The sequence below is a fragment of the Alligator mississippiensis genome, chromosome 2 (genome assembly GCF_030867095.1).
Source record: "Alligator mississippiensis isolate rAllMis1 chromosome 2, rAllMis1, whole genome shotgun sequence".
NCBI lineage: Eukaryota > Metazoa > Chordata > Crocodylia > Alligatoridae > Alligator > Alligator mississippiensis.
Window position 1 is genome coordinate 215,631,242 of NC_081825.1, and position 23,153 is coordinate 215,654,394.

General features: G+C 40.7%; 1 protein-coding gene across 5 annotated transcripts in view; it reads left to right on the forward strand.

Annotated features, from left to right (window-relative positions):
• Window positions 1-23,153, forward strand: part of ANO1 (anoctamin 1) — a 137,682-nt gene that overhangs the window by 31,971 nt on the left and 82,558 nt on the right. For all 5 annotated transcript variants that reach the window (XM_019477055.2, XM_059722736.1, XM_006270507.4 and 2 more), the window contains exon 2: window positions 20,563-20,741. In XM_019477055.2, coding sequence (XP_019332600.1) covers window positions 20,563-20,741 — 179 coding nt within the window. The remainder of the gene's footprint in view (window positions 1-20,562; window positions 20,742-23,153) is intronic.

Genomic DNA, 23,153 nt, shown 5'->3' on the forward strand with positions numbered 1-23,153 from the left:
CTTGAAGATCAGCAAAATATTAAAGTTTAATTCCATTTTATTCCACTATTTAATTTTCCAACTGAACGATCTGATAAACATTTTCCAGATAGATGAACAGTATGTTTTACTGTTAAAAATATAGTGAGCAAATTTTATTTCAGTTAAGTAAAAATAGAAATAACATATTTTGAGGGTAGAAATTTCTCTAAAATTTCTAGGGTGAAATCTTGGCTCACCTCACCCCACCAATGCATCTTATTAAAAGATGCAACATCTCAAGCTTTTCACAGGCAAATGAACAATTAAGATGTCTTTGCCTGCTTCAAATGTTTTTATTTGTGCTCTAAAGAATTGCTATTCACTGCAGTTTCCCTTTCCCCTTTTACCTTCTATATTATCAGACAGAAAATCACAGAACAGATAATGTGTGGTACATTATGGTCTGATTTATGACTCTAGTTGCTCTAAAGTTTCTACATTAAAGATTCATGGCTAGTGCTAAAATTCCGTTGACCCTGAAGAAACTATGAGTAATTTTATAAATTACTCCTTCCTTTGCAAGAGAACAACAAGTTTTCTGTGTGCTGTAAACATTTTTTGTTTATACACCTTAATGTCTGGGATTAAAGACAAAAGCAAGCTGTCTTCTAGGGAGAACAGGAAAACTCTTCTTTCTACAACTGTACTGGTGTTCCCCATTTGCTGCCTTCATTTTCATTTGGATACATGTTGTTCTGTGTTTCTTTGTTCACAATACAATGATAAGTTTTATGGGCTCAACTGGGTGAACAAAATTCCCATTGCAATTTGGGACTCGGCGAGAGCGTTGTGTTCACAAGAAAAAGTAGAATTTTGGTCCCCTCTTGGTAAAACAAAAGTAAGTGGTCATTTATTGTTAGGCTTCATGGAAATTGAGGTTAATGTAGTAATCATGATTGTGCTTTGTATGTAACAAAAACTCAGGTGGCATTGAATACAAGGCATTCTCCTTTGTGTTCTGTCAAATTCCAGTGTTGTCATACCTAATATGATCAGTCTCTAGCTCAGTGATTCTCAAGCTGGATGTCATAGCACCCTAAGGTGTCTTGAGATCCTTTCAGGGGTACTACAGAGTGCAGCGCAATGTTAGCGCTATTAGGTGTGAAAACACAATTCACAATATATACCCAGATTTCCAGTAGAAATCCATAGTGTTAAAAACTAGGCCTGTGTGAATCGGCAGTGATACAATCTGGCTTCGGATCCAGCCACTTCGGATGGCAGTGATCCAATCCAGAGCTCCAGACCGGGTTTCTGCCTTGATTCGGCTGAAGCTGCCTCGGAGATCTGGCCATAAAGTATAATGGGAGAATCAGTGAAATATCTATACCTGTGTTGTTTTCTGTCCAATTTGGATGAAACTTGCAGGAATGGTAACCTCTGCTGAGAGCATGAAACCTGCCAACTTTCAAGAAGATTGGTGCAGGTGTTTGGGGGGAACTGTACCCCAAATTCTTGAAAGCCAAACTCATGTCACAGCTGTATGTTAAACCACAGGGGGGTGAAAACTGCAGGGGTGGTGGCCCGTGGTAAGTCCACATAGCCTGCCAAGTTTCAAGAAGATAGGTGCAGGAGTTTTGGGGAAACTGTACCCCAAATTCTTGAAAGCAAAACTCCTGCCACATCTATGTGTTAGACCACAGGGGGGTCAAAACTGCAGGGGTGGTAGCTCTTACTGAGGCCACAAAGTCTGCTACATTTCAAGAAGATCGGTGCAGGGGTTTGGAGGGAACTGCACCTCAAGCTGCGGACAAGCAAAACTCATGACATGGGTGACCCTGTGTGTGTTAAGGCGCAGCAGGGTGAAAGCTGCAGGGGTGGTGGCCCCTGCTCTGGCCACAGCACCTGCCAGCTGTCAAGGAGATCGGTGCCGGGGGGTCTGGGGCCCTGCACCCCTAGCCGCTGACAGACTAAACTCGTGGCAAAAACTCGTGACATGGGTGCTTGTGGGACTGTGTCTGTCTTGGGGCAGTTGTCTGTACTGATTCTTTCCTCTCCTTAGCCTGGTTTTGTAGGCGTTAATTCATGGCAATTAACTGGCTACATTAGCTAGGTCCTGCATATTGAGCTGGTCCCTGAATAAATCATGATTGATTGGTAACTGATAACACAGTAGCTTAGCAGCCAGGCCTGCAGTAATGTCTCCCACGCCCCAAGACAGAGACAGTCAGTTCCGCCAGCACCCATGTCATCAGTTTTGCCTGTCAGCAGCTAGGGATGCAGGGCCCCCAAACCCCCCTGCACCGATCCCCTCAATAGCTGACAGGTGTCGTGGCCACAGCAGGGGCCACCATCCCTGCAGCTGTCACCCCGCTGTGCCTTAACACACGCAGTGTTACCCATGTCACAAGTTTTGCTTGTCCACAGCTTGAGGGGCAGTTCCCCTGAAACCCCTGCACTGATCTTTTTGAAACTTGGCAGACTTTGTGGACTCAGCAAGAACTACCAGCCCTGCAGTTTTGACCCATCTGTGTTGTAACACATAGATGTGACAGGAGTTTTGCTTTCAAGAATTTGGGGTGCAGTTCCCCCCAAACCCCTGCACTGATCTTGAAACTTGGCAGGCTTCATGCTCTCTGCAGAGTCTACCAATCCAAATTGGCAAAAAACAACAAAGTTATAGATATTTAAAATATAGATATTTTATTGTTTCCCCTTTATACTATATGACCAGATTGCTGAGGCAGCTCTGAAGTGCTTTGGAAGCTCCGAACCGCTTCGGGAAGCCTAACGAGGCCAGCGCTTCAACCCAGACATGCTGCTTCAGACCCAAAGTGTCCAAAGCTTCTCCGGATCCGAAGCTCTGTCCAAAGCCTCACACAGCCCTATTAAAAATGTTATGACCTGCTGTGGCCTTTCTGAGGTCTTTGCAACAGAAGAATTTCTCTATTTTTTCTCTGTAGTCAAAAATCAAGTGAAAACTAAGAGCTGATGTTTTCTAAAGGGTTTTTTGAGTCTAAAAAGGTTGAAAACAAGGGTAACTGGTGCCTTCTAATACTGGGGAGGAGCCAGTGGCCGATTACCGAACGGGGGGGAGTCCCTCAGTGTCCAACCACTGATCGGGGGGGGGCCCCCAGCGGCTGGGGGGGCATGGCCAATTTCAGAGGGTGCTCGTGCACCCGCATGTACCCCCGATGGTCACCAACTGCTCTGCCATGTTTTCATAGTGAAAGGAGTCTTTCTGTGAATTGGAAGTTAGTGGATATTGAGCAAGACCATAAATATAAACATAGACATAGATAATGAAAGCCAAACATGCACCTAATATCTTAGCTCTAGTTTTCAATTGGAGTCCTATAAATTGTGGCTCAATCTTGTTTCCCAGCTGACTGTTTTGACTTTCTCAAATAAAGTGAATCTTATAGTGAATAGAACTACTAGAACAACTGTCCTTTTATGGACACTGTAGGCTCCAGTGAACTTTAGCGCTGCTTCTTCTTATTTGCCTAAAGGCTGAATAAAATGTTCTTTCCATGATTTCCGTATGCTCTGTCAGAACAAAGCAAGCCACCTGACAAACTATTTGATCAACCATGTTGTATTTTTTAAATCTTCCTTTGAAGTCTCTTTACACAGGCTGCTTTCATGTAAGATAACAGACCTCCTTAGAGCAGTGATAACCAGTGGTGTATGATGGGCCCTATTTAATTCTGATAGTCCTTGACAATGTGCTGTCAGGAAACAGAATGACACAGACAATCCAGGAACAGTCCAGTTTATAGACCAAAAGTCTCTGCATGGGTGGTTCTGCCAACATGCAGAACTTGCAGGATTCTGCAGTTGCAGGCCACATTATTTCCAGGGGTATAATTCCCAGTTGGCCAATGGAATAATCACAGGAGAACTCCATGAAAATTGACTCCATGACTCCATGGAAATTTTCCCCATTTTTTCTTTCCAGTAGTATACAGCAGTGCCTTTCAACCTTTTTCTACTTGTGGACCCCTAAAAAAATTCTAATAGAGGTGTGGACCCCTTTGAATTGTAAGAGTGTATATTCACATACTTTTAATTGATCATAGTCATGAAGGAGAACATTTAGACATTTGCAAACCATTTAGACATAGTCTCTAGCCCCCCAGAGGACTATGGACCACAGGTTGAAAACCGCTGGAATAAAGGAACTAATTGGTAGGCTTTCAAATAATTTGTGAACCCTCTACCAAGTTTTCCAGTCTTCTGCTGCAGAACCTAACTGGTCAGCTTGTATATGTATATGTTCACATGTAGGAGATAGAGTTATTTGAAGATCAGCTGTGCCCAAGTGGTTCCTTCCTTACTGCTTCATGAAGGAAAAAACACAAGAAGTGATTTTAAGGTATACCATCCAATTTTTATTTACCATACCTGTACACAGCCTTTACTGAGGGTGGTGTGGTTTGGCCCTCTGGGATCTTGTATTTATTTACCTGTTGTAGAAACCCGTGCACTTCCAAGAAAACAGTTTTTAATGTAAAATAGGTGTTAAGGCAACACCCTATCTATTTCTGGAAGTAATTCAATCCACTGCAAGTCTCGATGACACAACATTATGGCTGTAGTTGCTGTAGGTGTGTGTGGATCATTTAATCTACAAACAGAAACTTAACAGACTGTTGTTAAGGTGGGGAGTCCATGATGTGTATATTCCATGGCATTATTGTTGTCAGATTCCCTTTTGAGGGCCAAACTATAAATAATTTATTGGTTAGCTGGAACAGTATTTTGTGATTTCACACACAATATTTTGCACTTCAAAAGTGTCTTTCATCTAAGGAAACTGAACATATTTGTTGATTCAAACCCTTCCTTTTGCCAGTACTAAAGAGGCAAATGGATATGCTGACACATGCACTCTCTGTTCCAAGAATCCTGCTACTCAGAAGGGGATTCCATGAGGAATCCTGAAGAGGATCCTGAAGAGGAGCTGCTTCTTTTCTGAATAGTATGTGTCACTGACCCTAGCTATGCCCTTGCAGGCTTTGAGGATGTATATACTCTTTAGCAAATACACCATATCACACCCATGGACCACTGTGATATTCAGGTCCCTCCCAGTACTTTCTTAATAACTAGGACACTCTGTCCTGTCCCTGTATTGTCTGCCTTTTCTAGTGACCACTACTTAATCTGTTGTTTAATGAGGCCACAGGCACATTGGACGTCATCTTGATTGATTAGAAGACCCAATCTTTTTTATTATTATTTCTAATATCATTTTTTATGTCTATGCCTTTATTTATTGTATGCCTGTGTGATGATTTGAAGGAGCACTTCCCCTACCAGGGAAACTTAGCAACTCATTAACATCACCCAGAAATAATGCTTTATAATGTAAGCCAGAAAGTGAAGAGGAATAGTTCATCCATGAAAAACTGCCAGAGAAATGTAGGTGAAGTTGACTGGAATCTGGAAAGGGTGCCAGGGCTAAGATTTCATCTTAGGACTTGCTTAGGGTTTTTAATAATTGACTAAAAGACCTTAGAGGTAATATCTTTCCTATGAGATATAAATCTAACATCACAGAGCTACTTAGTATTTTCCAGGGGGTACTGGTTCAGTACCCTCTATGCTACATCTTGAATCCAGTACCCAGCCACTGGAATCCAGGGGGGTGCAGCATTCTCAGTGAGCTCTTTGAGCACATCCACGTCAGTGCAGCTCCTGCCTGAGCTCTGTTTTCTCAGAGCATTCTGAGTTCAAGTTCGCCAATTGATCAGCATGGGTTTGGCCCAAGCCTCTGCTTTCTTGGAGCCCAGGGGGTGAACACTGCTGTTGTTCTCCCTCCCATCCAATTAAAAATTAAACTTAAAAATAATTAACATGAAAAAATAGCTAACTAACAGGATCTATACTATAGGCTATAAAACTAATTCAGTTCTCTTCCCTAACCAGTTTCACCCTCTCTTCATTTCTTCCCCCTTTTGTCATGTATAAACACACTTAATAGTCATCCCTTGGAAATTATAGCTTACTTATGTGAATAAGGATTTCAGGACTAGGGCAGTTTATTGCAATAACATTGGTGCAAGAACTTAGTGATTGAAGATCTCAGTAACACTGATGTAAATGCAGAATAATTTCACTGATATTATTCTGCTTGTATAATGTGGTCAGTATTCTGCACACATACTGGCATAACTTAGAGCTGAATTTGCCTCAGTATGTCTCTTATTGACTGAAAAAGTAGTATACACAACTCAGATATTTAGATGATAATAAATTAGAAAAATACAACTTATTCAATTATAGTTTTGCAAAAAATAGCCTCCTTCACATACACCAGCTAATATTGGGCATTGCATTGAATGAAATTAAAATAGCACCAACTTTTTGGTGGTTGACAAGCTTGCATTTCATAATCTATAAATAATGTATTAATTTTAAAAATAGACTTTATCCAAAAATGTTTTGCTGAAAAAAATGTTTAGTTAAGGCTTTTTCAAAAGGTAAAATGTGGGATTGTCCAAAGTCTGTGAGTGAATTAGAAGCATAATTCCTGTTGAGTTTCAGCAGTCATTGAAAACCTTGGAGTTCTCTGAATCTCACACAAAATATTAACTTTACCAAAAAATAAAATGATAATTAAATGCCCCTTTCATAATCATATATGGAGTTCAAAGTCTTTGCAAATCATGTTAGATTACACTTATGAACAAATGTTGGGTGCATTATTGTTAAACCTATAAATTCAACTTTAAACAACCAAACAGAAATATATGTAAAACAGAAGTGACATTGCTTTTGTGTATTCTCCTACTTATTTTTAATGTTGCTGATCATTTCAGTTCTGTATACAATCCCCCAGTCACAACATTTAAAATGCTTCTTATTTAAAAATACTTTTAAAATATTTTAAAATACTTGTTATAACAATACTGAGAGGTAGGTAAAGTTAAATAATGACTAGAGTGGTCCTCCTGAGTATTTATCTCTCCTTTAATTTTATTAGCTTTTGTGCATCTTACTCTAAATATTGGAGACAAAAAATGCTGGAATAGCAGTACTTCAGCCTATGTGACTTGAAGGCACAATGAAGTTCTATCTAATATAGCCGTAGATAATTCTTCTTAAAAGTAACTTGTTCCCTGAAGAGAAACCATAGCCCCTGGAACATTTTATTTTATTATTTAATGCTTTAAAAAACGTAGAATTATGTCCCCCACTTCATGGTCACTTAAGTTAATTGTGCTCTGTACAATTCTTGATCATAGCCAAATTTAAAATAGATACAAAAGCAAGGCTTCAGGCCAGATCCATAGTGCCACATGTAGTACATTGCTGCAAAGATCAAAGGGTTATGGATTCACATTATTGCAAAGGGGTTGACAGGAGGTGTCAGCATGGCTGAAACCATAAATCTACTTTTGGGGTTGGTCAGTTGCCTTTTCCAGCTGTTCTCCTGGCTGCCAGGTCAATCGGTATTTCTAATGCACCTCTATATAGCATCTAACTGCTAGTACACAGTGGATTATTATAATTATATCATTAAAGGATCAAGAATATAGACTCATTCAGTGCTCCTCTGAAGTCTGGTATTGCTAAGGTTATTGCAGGTAAGAATGCTAATTGGAGTGTTTAATGGTTTCAGAACATGTTATTGGTCTCAGTCCAGTTGCTAGTAAACAGGTGTCAGTCTCAAAAAAGCACTGCTGTGGTTGCCAACCATGGGTATCCCTGTTGGCATTCTCAGCACAGGATTTTAATAGGCCATGGAAAATAACCCTATAGGTCAGAAACAAAAGAAGTGGTCAGGAGAAGTCCCTGCTGTCCTTTTTCTGCGGTTTGATACAAGATTTCCTCCTGTTAATCCAGCCTTCCTTATGAGTTGTAAAATGTATCACAAATAAGAGGGGGAGGAGGAGGAGAAAGAGTTAAGTAGTTCAAATATTGTGGGGGAGAGAATTCTCATTTTAAAGAAGCCTGACAGAACAACCTCTGGTTTGAAACGCTGCAGATCAAAGAAGGAAAAGAGGGAGGGAAGAGAAAGATTTTTCTGAAGGAGATTCCTGCTGCTAGGTGGCAATATATCTTCAGAAAAGGTATGGTGTGATGTTTGGCTGTCCAATGCTGGCAGAAATAAAACACACGCCAAACGCAGAATCTAGAAAGCAAAAATAATATATTTATTACATACTACGAAGAAGCTTTCTTAATCTATTTGTATACTTCTCATAAGGCCATTCGCCACTACTCTATCACAACAATTAAAACTAAACTTGTTCTTTTAATTATATACATTCTAAAAACAAGTTTTCAATACCACAAAAACCTTTAGGGGCGGTTTTAAAATTCTGTGGGAATAAAGATACGGTAGTTCATTTTATTCAGTTTGAAAAGCTTTAATCCTTTTGTTCATGCAGATGCAGGCAGATCAGTATGTTTTCTGTGTTGGAAATAACTGAGATGTCAAAGCTTGATGTAATTATTTATATTTTGTTCCAGCTGTTTAAACTATGTTTAAACACAGTCTTTAAACAGAAAACAAAAGGGGATGAGGTAAAAGAATCCAGGTTTAGCTAAATTATTTCATTCAACTACCTGCAAGAATGTATTTATTTATAGTCAGACTCATTTTAGCAAGTAACTGATGGTGCAGTCTTTTGTACTCATATTATGCCCTGATCTTCCACTGGACAATGAATGTCCTTTTAAACTATAATACTGAAAATAATTATTCCATTCTGTTGTTGGGAGCCACAGAGGAATGTCTAGTCATCTAGTTTTTATTCATACTTTACATTTTTACTTGAGTTTCTGCTCCTATTGAAGTCAATGGAATTACACTGGAGCATAATCATAGAAAAGTAGGTGGTATAAACCCCTACATTACTTCAGTGCATAAGGATTGTATAATCAAGTCCAAATTTCTGTAATTTACAGTATTCTACTAATAATTATGCTAGTACTGATTAGAAGACACTACTGAAAAGTATCTCTGGTATCTTACCTTATATATATATTTCAGATCACTTTGTCATCAGTGAAATTCATTTGCAATATGGTTCTCAGTAAGGAACAAATTGGAAATACAAAGATGTTAAATGGGGAGAAAATTCACTGGAGCAAAGATTTCTGTATTGTGCACACACAAGCATATTCTCAGTTACTGCTACCGCCCCATTTAGAAAACAACGTTGTAAAATCCTCAGTGTTACTCTTGTCTATCTACTTATTCATAATACTCCTCCCTAAGGGTTCTGTCCCTTTGGTTCATATTCATACAAGTGTATGATTTGCAGCTGTGCTTAATCAGGCTTAGTTATTTGTCTCTTGCTTGATTTTTTTAAAACTTTTGTTTCAAGGCAAGTGATGTCTTCTGAGTTTCGGTTAATAACTCCCTCTTTTACCCTGAGGAGCTTCTGTCTGACAGAATTGATTGTTACCTGTATGATATTCTTCCAAAAAATATTCACCCATGCATACGCTTTTAGGCAGGGTTTGGCTGCTTTTGTTATGTTCAGATCTGGGAGATTACCAGAGAATTCCTCATCCCCTTTTCCTAAGAAATGAAACGGGACAGAACAAATTTTATTCCATCCTTTTTGTATCAAACAACATTCCACCACAAACGGCAGCTTTCACCAGTAAGCCATGCTCTGAGGAACAGCTACTTGATGGCCCTCAAAAGGTTCTTAGGTTCAACCTGGTTCAAAACTTTCATGTTTAAAACTGAAAGATTTCCTCAGGACCAGAATCACTTACAGAGTTTTAGTCCATGCTCAAATGCACTGAAGTCAGGATCCCAGCTTGCAAGTTGACTACACTCCATTGACAGCATAGAGTAGCAGTTGGTCATAATTGCTGTGGTGAGGGCCAACCTTTTCAGCATGAGCACCACAAATTGAGCCCCACACCCCTCCTGAGTGCCACTCCAATCTCCTTCCCTGCCCTATACTCCCCATCCAGTCCGCTGTTCTATTTTCTGTACCCTGCCCTATCTGCCCTGTGCTGCCTGCTTCCTCTCCGGTCTGCCACATACCACACACACAAGCTGCCCATGCCACAAGTTAGCCATCCCTGGCATAGGTCATCAGCAAATTATTACCTTCCCAGCACTCCCAGACCAAGAAGAAAATAGGAAAATAATCTGACTCCTAAAGATCTTTCACTGAAAATTGCCATGTAGTGTGGGTATACCTAAGCTAGCTACCCTTGCGGGCCGTATTTTGCCCACCTCTGGTATAGCTACAGCAGCACAGAGCCCAACACAGGCTGATTTAAACCTGCCAATAAGCTAGTTTTACATCTAGCTGAGGTATGTGTGGACTATGCAGCCTCTACATGTCCTCTGAGTCACAGTGTCTCCCTCAGCTACACTTGGCTTGGTGCTCTTTTTGCTCTCCCCTTTGCCTAAAGGCACCATCTCTGTCTCTGATGCCTAACCTAAAAGGTACTTGAATAAACATTGTATACTTACAGAAATTTTAGAATTCATGAAGAAAAAAAGAGGGTAACTAGACCTCTTGTAATCTAAGAAGCTCTAGGCTCATCTGGATTTGAACCCTGAGCAGGGGTTTTGTTTACATTGTTTGCACCATTTCATCATGCTTTCATGGGGGAAAAGGGAGGGGGAGCTTTTAAATTTATTGGCATTAAAATATCAGGATTCTGCCACCTTCTGGAAGTGTCAGATGAGAACCAGTGGATCTCCTCCCACATCATTCTTTCTGGGAGAAAGATTTCCCAAGAAAATTCCACGAAGCCTGGGACTTCCAGTTTGGAAGGCATACATGACCTTGCCCTCTCCCAAAGATTAGCTGTCCTTTACATAGGCCCTTACATACACTGATTGGCTTATCTATGAGCTGCAGAGTAAAGGTTCATGTTCAAACAACCAGCAATAATTATCAAACATTTATCAAGGAAGAGTTACCATACAGACACCTTCCATTTCAGATGCTTTTGTCCTCCTTCTCCAACTGAGTGATCTTCCCAAATATTCATGCAGCTATAATTACATAATGTTAAGCTGAAGAGGTATAAGCAGGACTGAGGAAGGGGAAAAACATGCAGCTTTGACTTCAGTTGCTTCCCCAGCCTTCTATATTACAAGATAAATTGACCAGATTTGACCTGTACATGAGTTGCTTTTGTCTTCAAGATGCCAAACTATAGCAAGAAAAAAAGGCCTGGGAATAGGCCTTCTCAGATCAAACAATGGAAACCAGCAATGAAATGGAACTGAAATCTTGAATGGGACTGCTTCCTAAAGGCACATGCTAACCAAGAACGCTTCTTCTTCAGTATTCATAAAGGATACTAATACATTTGGATATTCTTCTTCAACAATCCCTTGCAGTCAAGGATGACTGTCTTCCATGATTGTCTTATTTGTGATTCCAAAGATGGCTGATGGGGCCAATCTGGAATCAGCTGACCATGCTGCAATTTGAGCATGTATTTCCATACAGGGTGGGTAACAGAGGTGCACCAATATAAAGGAAATTGACTGTATCAGAAATCGGCTTTTTTGCCTAATGTGGCTGATAAAGTGGCTGATAAAGTGGCTGAAAAATGCCCCATACATGTGCATAGCCACAGTGCAGCATGTAGGTGGTGAGAAGCACAGCCTGGCAGCATGGAGAGCTTTGTCCAACTGGTAAGTCTGTTGTGGTGGAAGTGGTGGGAGGAAGGCTGTGTGGGAGGGCAGATCAAGGCCCCCGCAGTGAAGGAGGGAGTGGGGCTGGAGCTGGGGCAGGTACTGCCCAGCCGGGACAGGGCAGGGCACAGGATGGAGCTGCAGCTCGTCCAGAGGGTGCGGGGGGGGGGCAGGTCCCACTGCTGTGCACAACCCCAGGAGGGCATGGGGGGCATGTGGTCATGGATCTGCACGTGGTGAGGGTAGCCTGCTATTGTGGGCTGGGGCCACAGCTACACTGGGACCTTCCTGGTGGGGGCTGGGCTGTGCTCCACTCAGGGTGGGATGGGCAGCGGCACTGGGAGGGGGGTTGAAGGGGATATGGCAAATTTTGGGGTGACTGCAGCCCCCCCTGTAGTTCCCTAACAGGGCTGCCCCAAGCGCAGCCCGGCCCAGCCCATTGGGAAGAGCCCAGCATAGTCCCAGCCCACAGTGGCAGCCCACTCTGCCCCACGCAGGTCTGGGTAGCACATGTCCCCCCGTGCCCTCCCAAGGTGCACATAACAGCAGGAGCTGCCCCCCCACCCCACCTGCACCCTCCAGATGAGCCACGGCTCCATCCTGCACCCCACCCCACCCCACCCCGCCCCAGCTGGGCAGCACCTGCCCCAGCCCCTGTTCCAGCCCCACTCCCTCCCTCACTTCAGGGGCCTTGATCACCACCCCCCCACCCCCACGCTCCTTTCCTTCCCCAATCCCTTCCACCACAACAGACTTACCAGCCAGACACTGCTCTTTAAGCTGCCAGGCTGCATATTGAAAATCAGATCGGTATCAGTCAATGTGACTCCTTAAAAATCAGCTATCAGTATCAGACCCCGAAAATCTCAAGTAGTGCACCCCTAGTGGGTGACTCTGGATTCTTGATTCAGTCCATGATGCACTGTTTCTGCCACTCCCACTTTTCCATTTCTTTTTGTCATTGTAAGGTTTCAAAGTACTGAAATCCTTGCAGCAGACTTTGATTTCATTTGCAGCAGTCCTGGGAGATAGTCTCCCAGGAGTTGATGTTGATGTTGCATTTTTTTCAAGTTGGCCTTGATGACATCTTTGAAGTGCTTTCTCTACCCTCCTCTTCCAGATGGATATTAAGGAATAGTGAAATTGCTGGCAATGCCACCCAGAAAGAAGCAGCCTAATTTTAACCAAATGCTTGTTCAATGAAATAGGCTCAATGCTGCTGCTTAAATGCTGTTCAGCCATGTGCATACCATGCTGTTATGATATACCGTGTGTGAGATTTGTGAGTCATAGTAAGGTTTTCTCTTGGGTATCACATACTTTGCAGTTTCTCTGACATGCACAACAACTATTAGGACAAAATATAAGGCAACACATGAGAAACTATAGAAGAATCTTTAGAGGCAGAGTCTGCATTTCATGCACAATGAGAATTCCAATTGACATTAAAGCCAAGAAACTGGGACCAGAACTTTAAAGAAAATGTCTGACGACTCTCCATGTTGGCCATTCATAAGTGGTATACTAAATATTTAGTTGCATCATTTTCTATATGTATTTCATGTAGTGTTTTCTGAGTTATGAGTCAATGAAATGGGAAATTTATATTCCTCACAAAAAAAACTAGAATATATTCCTGGCTTATGTTATTTCTCCTAAAAATTTCTCCTACTTTTAATCTTCTAAATAGTTCTAAACACAAATTTTGTTGATGTCAGATTATGCACCATCTTTAAATATATTTAAAATACAACAGGAATAGAAAGTAACATAGTTTATTTAAAAAATGATAGATTTGGGGATGTGTCTGCTGCAGCCATCACTAAAGGAATGCTTAAATGTGGTTAAAGTATAATGGAAAGGTTGAAGCGCAAAGTTTAGCCATAAGCCATCAAAATAAATGTTAAATATGCTTAATATTCTGAACAGTATCCCAGAAATAAACATCATGGTCTGCACCAGAGTGCTTTTATCTTCTATGCCAGATCAGCAAATGTGAACTGGCAAATTACGTGTACACTGGGATTTTAGCTAAGTGGTTTGCATTGACCTATTTAGTATTAAATTAAATTCTGACATCACCTCTGAATAGAAAAAAATACTTCAAACTTGTTCTAACTAGCATTATATCAATAAAGTGCTCACATTTCCCTTATTTTCAAGTCATAGTAAAACAGTTTTATGATTCCATGCCTGTTACATTTACACTTATATTTGCATATGCTGTTAGGCTTCTGGTGTGAAAACACAGGTGTAATATCTGAGTCATCTGAACAGGTCTCCAGCCTCCTACTGTGTGTGTCCCAGGCTTAATGACATCCATTCAGAAATGCAGTCTCTGGGCACATGGAGCTTGCCACTTTTTTTCTTCATTTAAAACTTTATCTTTTCTTGTATCTTACTTCACCAGAATATTTTTATTCTCTTTCTTAAATATCACGTTTAGAGTAACAACTCTGTGTTCACAGTTACATTGCACAGGTCCTGAAAAATATACAGATTTAGAAGGTTAAGATAAAAAGTAGAGATCTGCTCCCATTTCTTGTGATCTCACTGAAGTAATTTGCATCTTTTTTATCATATGCGGTTTTTTTATGCATGACTCATTCTGTCGTAATTTAGTACTATGTCTAGACATTCCATACTAAGCTACATTTCTGTTATTAAGCACAAGGAATACAGAATATATGCTATATAGTTTTATGATCCCTAAATGGATAGAGAATGAAAATTTTAGGTCTTAGAATTCTTCAGCTGATCACATGGTATCATCTCCAGACATTCAAGATGTGTGTTAGGTGGAATAGCACAGACATGAACACACAAGATTGATAAAAATGCAATGGTTGCTCCATAACATAAGGTTGCATTAACATCCCCTTCCTTCAAAATCTGTTTTTGACTGGACCCCTACATGTCTTAAAGGAAAATTATTTTATTATTAGAGCTAGTTATTCATCGGAGGATGGCTAAGGTTTCAGATTTATAACAGGATGATATGTAAGTGTGGGAGCTCAGCATCAAGAGTCTAATGAAGTAAGGGACTTATGCCAAAGTTCAAGAATCTCAAGAAGTATAAAAGGAGAAGTGAAGTTCCACAGAATTGTGGTATCTGAGTACCATAATTCAGGGCCATCCAAGTGACTGCCTAGGGGCTGCATGCAGCTTGCGAGGGGTTAAAGCTGCCCCCCACCACTGCCCAGCTGCAACAGAGTTTCCAGGATCCCCCTCCCTCCTTTGGCTCCTGCTGCCTCCTCCTATTCTAGGGGGTATTATAGCAGGAATGTCAGGAAGCAGAGGGTGAGTTTGGGGTTGCATGGGCACATGGTACAGCAGTGTGAAGGAAGCCTATTTGGGCATGTGGTGCACCAGGGGGTGCCCATACTGCATGCTGTCCAGGTGGCCCATGGCCTGCTCTGGTGCAGCTCATACGGCATGCAGCCCTGACTGCTTAGAAGTTGGACAGCTCTGCCATAGTTTTAGGTGCACAAGCAAGCTTGAAATGCTTAAACCGTGCGCTGAAGCTATGTCACACTTCCATATTCCCCTTCACACCCTAGATTTAACACTGTCACTACCATGGAACATCTAGCTTTCATATATGGAAGACAGCATTCATAAGCCCTGGAAGGAATCTGGAAGGCATCATCATGTTCATTTGGTATGTTTGCATCTTTCAGCCGTGTGTAGCTACTAACTGAGTTTTGAAGCCTCTATCTCTTCAGGATTAGACAAAGAATCTCCTGGATCTCCAAAATACTTAGAGAGTCTAGTTCATCTAGACTAAAGTATTCTAAATGAGAGGCTAGCCTTATGAACATACCTAAAAATCCTGGGAGGATATAGTTGATTAAAGAGTCTTAGAGATGAAATTTTGGTTGAAAATTGTTTTAGTGACTGCTAAATTCATTGAAATATGCAGTTGCAGTCCAAGAAAGAGGAAAACATTTTGGAAAAAAATTAAACCATTTGTTCTAACACTTCAAAAATAAACACATTCTACTTTTCACTCAGAAACCCAATTTTAGTTCTGAAACTTTACATTTTTGACAATACGCAGCAAAATCACTTGAAAGTTAAAAAAAACCTTTTTATTTTGGTTCAATAAAATCTTTCACTTAGTCTAAAATAAATTAGTTTTTCTTAGGTTGAACAAAATTTTTCAGACCAAACAGAGCCAACATTTCCCCCCCTTTTTTTTATTTCCTGGAAAGTTTCCATTTCAGCTAACATTTCTACTTTTGGTTGGCCTGAATTCAAATTTTCTTTAGGTTTTCAGTTCAGCCAGAAAACAAAATCATTATTCACACAACTCTTACTAGAGAGATTTTGACTGCATAAACCTAATGAGGTATGCCATTTTTTTAAAGAAGCCATACCTAATCAGCCCAAAAGAAAGATTTGTAAAGGTCCATTTAAGATTTGTAAAGGTCCATTTGTAAAGGTCCACAAAGGATGGAGGATGGGAGTCTCCTCCAAGGAGGATTATTCTGCACTGGTCCGGTCCTGTAGGGAGCAGACCAGGAAAGCCAAGGCTGCAACTGAACTCCAACTAGCTTTGAGCATCAAGGACAATAAAAAGTCCTTTTTCAGATATGTGGGGAGCCGGAGGAAAAGCAGGGGCAACGTTGGACCCCTGCTGAACCAGATGGGGCAACTGACAACTGACGCCCAGAAAAAAGCCAATCTATTAAATAGGTACTTTGTGTCGGTCTTTCATCAGTCCCATGGGACACCCATGCCCGCTACGGGACAGGGAAGTCCGGGTGAGGGTGATCCCCTGCCCTCCATTGATGCTGACTTCGTGAAGGAACATCTTGAGAAGCTGGATACCTTCAAGTCAGCCGGCCCTGACAATCTTCACCCCAGGGTACTCAAGGAGCTGGCGAGCATCATAGCTCAGCCTCTAGCACGGAACTTTGAAAACTCTTGGCGCTCTGGTGTAGTGCCCGAAGACTAGAAGAAGGCCAATGTGGTGCCTATCTTCAAGAAAGGGAGGAAAGTGGATCCAGCTAACTATAGGCCCATTAGCCTGACTTCTATCCCGGGGAAGATCTTAGAAAAGTTTATTAAAGAGGCCATCCTTAATGGACTGGCCAACGCCAACATCTTAAGGGATAGCCAGCACAGGTTTGTTGCGGGTAGGTCTTGCTTGACCAATCTCATTTCCTTCTACGACCAGGTGACCTATCACCTGGACAAGGGAGAAGAGATTGATGTCATATATCTTGACTTCAAAAAAGCCTTCGATCTGGTTTCCCACGATCGCCTCTTAGAGAAACTGGCCAATTGTCGCCTTGGGTCCTCCACGATCCACTGGCTGGAAAACTGGCTCCAGGGTCAGACCCAGAGGGTAGTAATTGATGGAAGTCACTCATCGTGGTGTCCTGTGACCAGTGGGGTCCCCCAAGGCTCTGTCCTTGGACCCATACTGTTCAACATCTTCATTAATGATGTGGACACTGGAGTCAGAAGCGGACTGGCCAAGTTCGCTGATGACACCAAACTTTGGGGAAAAGCATCCACACCAGAAGACAGGCGGGTGATCCAGGCTGACCTGGACAGGCTCAGCAAGTGGACGGACGAGAATCTGATGGTGTTCAATGCCGATAAATGCAAGGTTCTCCACCTCGGGAAGAAAAACCCGCAGCATCCTTATAGGCTCGGCAGTGCTATGTTGGCTAGCACTATGGAAGAAAGAGACTTGGGGGTCATCATTGACCACAAGATGAACATGAGCCTCTAGTGCGATGCTGCGGCTAGTAAAGCGACCAAAACGCTGGCTTGCATCCATAGATGCTTCTCAAGCAAATCCCGGGACGTCATTCTCCCCCTGTACTCAGCCTTAGTGAGGCCGCAGCTGGAGTACTGCGTCCAGTTTTGGGCTCCACAATTCAAAAAGGATGTGGAGAAGCTTGAGAGAGTCCAGAGAAGAGCCACGCACATGATCAGAGGTCAGGGAAGCAGACCCTACGATGACAGGCTGAGAGCCCTGGGGCTCTTTAGCCTGGAAAAGCGCAGGCTCAGGGGTGATCTGATGGCCACCTATAAGTTTGTCAGGGGTGACCACCATTATCTGGGGGGAATGCTTGTTCACCAGAGCGCCCCAAGGGATGAAGACTAGGTCGAATGGTCATAAACTACTACAAGACCGTTTCAGGCTGGACATAAGAAAGAATTTCTTTGCTGTCCGAGCCCCCAAGGTCTGGAACAGCCTGCCACCGGAGGTGGTTCAAGCGCCTACATTGAACACCTTCAAGAGCAAACTGGATGCTCATCTTGCTGGGATCCTATGACCCCAGCTGACTTCCTGCCCTTTGGGCAGGGGGCTGGACTCAATGATCTTCCGAGGTCCCTTCCAGCCCTAATGTCTATGAAATCTATGAAATTCATAGGGATTCATAGTTGTTAGGGGCTGGAAGGGACCTTACAAGATCATTGGGTCCAGTCCCCCTGCACTTGGGCAGGAAAGACTGCTGGGGTCAGATGATGGATTTGAAGAAATTTTGGTGTGGTTCTAGCATGTAGAATAGCTACAATATAGGCCATGATGAAATTACATACTACACTTATGTGAAATTAATTCTACATAAATCAGGTAATAGAGATTTTTCCTTGATCACCAAGAAAAATCCAAGACTAGATTTTTTTTAAACAAGAATTAAATAATTGACAGTATTAGAGGAAAAAAATATGCATTAGATCTTTAAAATTATAGTAGCCCAGGCACTAAGAAGCCATACCATTGTAAGTTAAATTAAGAATTTGAAAGCACAGAAAAACATAATCAAGATGTGCTATGTAACCATATCTCAGTTTTTCAAGCATTTGCAGTTTTTTAATGTTATTCTTAATTAATATTCTTTTCCATTTTTTATTTAAAGTTGCTATTTTTTTAACCTTTCTTGCTGTCTAAAAGTATTTGCAGTGTAATCTGTAGAAGAGAAAAGCTTGAATTTAAATAGAAGTTTTAAAGAGTTCCCACTTTCAATTGCAAATATAGCTTTGCTATTAAAAAAAAAATTAAACTTTAACACAACCTATATTTCCCAATTCAGGAAAGATCCCTCTGATTCCAGGAAAATTCCCCAATAGCTTTATTTTTGCCTAAATACAGACGTCAGAGTCCGGCCTTTTATTTAAACAAAATTAAAAAATAATAATTTCAGATTTAAATTTTTCAAATCAGAGGTGCTCATCATTCATATTTTAGTCTCCTTGGAAAAAACTAAGGGTCTGATTCACAGCCCACTGAAGTCAATAGAATTTTTCTATTGACCACAAAAAGCCTTCCATCAGGCCTCGTATTTATATGTTAGTCTCAGTCACAGGATGTAAGTTTCTGTGATGACATCTATTAACAGATATAGATGTCATCTGTGACAAATGAAAGGCCATTATGTTGAAACTAGCTAAAAAGATATATACAGTTGTTATTCAGCCTTTCATTCCACTGTGGAATTTGCTGCTATGAAATTTTATTGGGACAGTACTCATATACTCTAAAATCTATAAAAAATCCCTTTTCTGTATAATTTATATTAAAGATATAGCAGGGTACATCATCAGCCCAATGAAGTACCAAACTTCCTTTCTCTAGTCCCAGTTTTCACTCATGAAATAAATTGTTGGGACAGATATCTGTGTTCCTAAATGCTTGATTTACACCTAACTGAAGATGCAGCTCACAGTTTGAATAAATTCAGGAGGAGAAAAAATAGAAACATAAAGTGTAAAAATGTTATGGAACTGTATTTGCAATGAGCTTTCCTCCTTTCCCCATCCCATTATATCCTTGTAGTTCAGCAAGAGCCAGAAGGGATCTTAAAGAGATAGGAATAACTTTGCTATTAGTTTAAAAAGTACTGAGATAAAATGTGAGAAGTTATCAGTCTCCATTCCTTGCTGCTTAGCTGATCAGCAGCTGCACCTGCAAAGGGAGTTTTCTCCCCATAGTATAGCTTTGTTCAGCTGACCAGGTGTTATATGCTGTTTGTTTGACTTCTCTTAATCATCTGATGGATGTAGAGAGAAGGAATATATAAGGTAATTGGACCAGCAGCCTCTTGCACATGTGTTTCTGTGTATTTTAATTAGCTATTCAAAGCCAAACCCTGAAAGCCTTGCTTAATTCTTAGCTTTTCCTGAAACAAACTTCCAACTAAACACAGACCAGTGAAAAAGTGTACTTCTGCAGGTTTTGGCTTCATTGCCCTCAAATGAGAGAAATTTTACAAAGGTATACCTAGAAGGTATTGTATAAATATGCATAATGTATGTGGTTTACATTTTGCTACTTGTTAGTTATCTGTTTGCTCAGAGTAGAACAACTGTAGCTGAAACTGTTACATGAAAATATTTAGAATAGCAAACTTACTTTTCTATATAATTTACAAAACTGTAACTACAAAACCTGAAAGTTGTTTTCATGAAGGAAAAAGTCTTCTTTCCAAAAGACAGTTTTATTTTAGTGCGAAACAGATTCTTCCTCTACACATGAAAATTCAAAGGGAAACTAGATGTATTCAGTTTTCCTTGAGGTAACACCATGGAGTCAGAGACAATGAAAAAAAAATCCTGCTATACAATGAGAAAATGACATGAGACATGTTCTCAGCTGCTAATGTTCAGAATAAGGTTCTTAAAGAAACGTATCGAGGTCCCTATGGGGGAGAGGAGAGACAATTAATAAATAGTTCGTGAAACTCTATAAGCACTGTAAAATTAAATAAATAAGTACTTGAACTAAGCAAATATCCAGAAGAGAGCTGGGCTGATCTTACAAGAACTGTGGGCATAGACAGGATAGCAGGAGGCAAAGCTAAGAAAATAAGGGGTGGGAATAAGGAATGAAGGAGTAGGGACAGAACAAAAGCAGGAACAGGACATGTTTTAGCTTGACTAGTGCTGGGAGGGACAAGGGCTTGAAATAAAGACCGACCTGTTTGCTTTTCTTTTAGACACTGACAGTGCATTTCATGGGGTGGAATTTCTGCCAGAAAATCTCGGAGAGGCTCCAAATGAAACAGAAATGAGGGTGAATGAGAAATATTCATCTCTACCTGCTGAGGAAAAAGGGATTCACATTATCAACATCCAAGCTATTGAAGACATAGGATATGTCCAGCATGAAAGTACAGTAAGTAGAGGGGTTATTGGATGATAACATCTGGGTTTAGTGGCATGGAATCTGGTTGTTTTTATTCGCAGAATCCCTAACCCCCCTCTGTAAAACAAAGTTGCACATACAGGGTTGAGGTAAGATAATGTGCTCTTTGCACTTTTCCTTGTAAAATGAGATAACTTACTAGCTCTAAATACATAGGTAAACTAGAGGGTAAGGATCGATCTAAAGTATATAAAGGGCTACTTATTCCTGGTTTAAACAAACCAGTGAACAAAGCTATGGGAGCCTTTCAAATCTATTTGTCTATATCAAAAAGAGATTATAAATGTCTTCATTTTTTTTTAAATTCCCAAATCTATGCATATCCATTTGCATTGGACTGATATATTGATAACCCATAGTGTACTATAGGTTCCTGTTTTCTGAAAACATAAACACTAGTGAAAATGCTTTCTAAAATGTTTTTAAAACTTAAAAACACCTAAACTGACTTGTAAACAGTTGACATAGATGGAGATATGTTTCGTACTTAGCACTGGCATAAGTGTCTAAAAAGTCAGAATGTACGTGTTCAGGTAAGGAAGGGAATTGAGGCTGAGAAAGGGAATACTAATCTTACTTAGCAGAAAAAAACTAGAAATACAATAGTCTTTCTCCGTTACTGCAAATGATAGCACCATTTATTTCAAAGTGGTTATGCTGATTCATGCCGAACAAGAAATATCTTTTCAACCTGAATTTCACCAGCTTAAAAGAATTGTGCTATTATTTCTTCAAAGCAGGACTTGCAAACTTACTGAAATCTTTCCACCTTGGCTGGTCACCTGTGGTTTTTGAGATGACCTTATATTTTAGTAATTTTACTGAGGCCAAGTCTATGGACTCTTTAAAATGGTTAAGCTAGAATGCTTTACTGTGTTCTCATTAAGAGTCCTTGTGGAGTTCAGGCTCTCAACATATGTGATATGTTAACCTAGATTTGTGTTTATCAGGTATATGGAGGAAGAAGGAACGGTGTTTGGCTCCATTTCATAGTCTCTGATTTCAGCAATTTTGAAAATAAGTTAGATTTTCTGCAGGGCTTAAAAATGTGAAGTGAGCCTGTGTGGAGCTTAAATTCCAGGCTGAGTCCTTGCAGGACTTATAGGCTTTATAGAGGATCAGGCAGAAATGAGAAGCTCTGTAAAGTTGGGTTCACTTGGGACAGGCAAAGGAAGGAAGGGCATTTTTGTGTCGCCTTGAGCATTGCCACAGCTCCTGCACTCCTGTGGAACCATGGCCAACTCCATTCTTCTTTGGAACCTCACTGCTATTCCCATTTGTTTCAGGATCCTGATGCACCTTCCTTGCCTTTGGGAGCTTTGATGCAGATCTAAACCTCATCATACAACTATTGAATAATTCCAAAATTAAACCATTTGCACTCAGATAACAGAACACATTTTATCACTAAAGTAACATTTTCATAAAAGTTCTCCTCTAGAGAGTGATGTCACATGAAAACCATAAAGAAAGATCTTTTTTTCTGTTTTGTTAAGCATTCTAGAATGTGTCCAAAAGGTTCAGTAGGGAAAGCTGTTGCTGGCTTACCTAGGGAAAGACACCTTTCTCAAGATTAAATAAAGAATTAGAATACAAACGAGATTTCCAAATGACGAGTCCGAATTCTGAAAGAAGCTGTAGTCCTCCTCATTACGTTCACGGCTAGATTGGTTTTTAGTGCAATTCATTTCTTTTCTGGTGCTAATGGCTTGAAGGGGAAAAAGGAAAAACATCTTCCATATCAACTTTCATATCCTCTATCACAGAGGGGGCAGGGGAGTTCATAAAACGGGATTGCCATGTCTCTGCTGATTTTTAGATGGTACATTAGGAGTTGTAAGCAAGTAGTATACTTGCACTAACCTGCTAGAACTGTCTGCTTAATTTAAAACAGGGCAGTCTACAGTCATGGTGCTGCAAGTGGAACCCTTGTGGCATTCCCAGTCTAGTCCATTTTTTTAACTGTAATTGAGAATACAGCACTTCCAGGGCTGTCCGGAAGCCAAGTATCCCAGAAAGTACTCCTAAGCCCAAGCCTTGATGCTGAGTTACCCCAGAAAACCCTGTTCACTTCAGTAGGATTACCAGGTGCTCAGAACTTGACATGATCAAGACCTAGGCTTTACCTATTAGAGCTATGTTTTAATAAAAAAATCGTGATTGAAGCCCTACTTCTCAAAGTGAAAAGAGAATGGTGGTCCTAATAGAAGCATTAAAGTTCCTAGAACTTACTGAGGGTGATCAATTGTTTTAAACAGATTTGACATCATGAAGACTGAATTATACTATGTCCCTTAATATTTTGCTGCCACAAAAATCTGCATGTCACCATTTTAAGGGCGCAATTCAATTAGAATGATGTTCTTGACGAATCACTTAAGT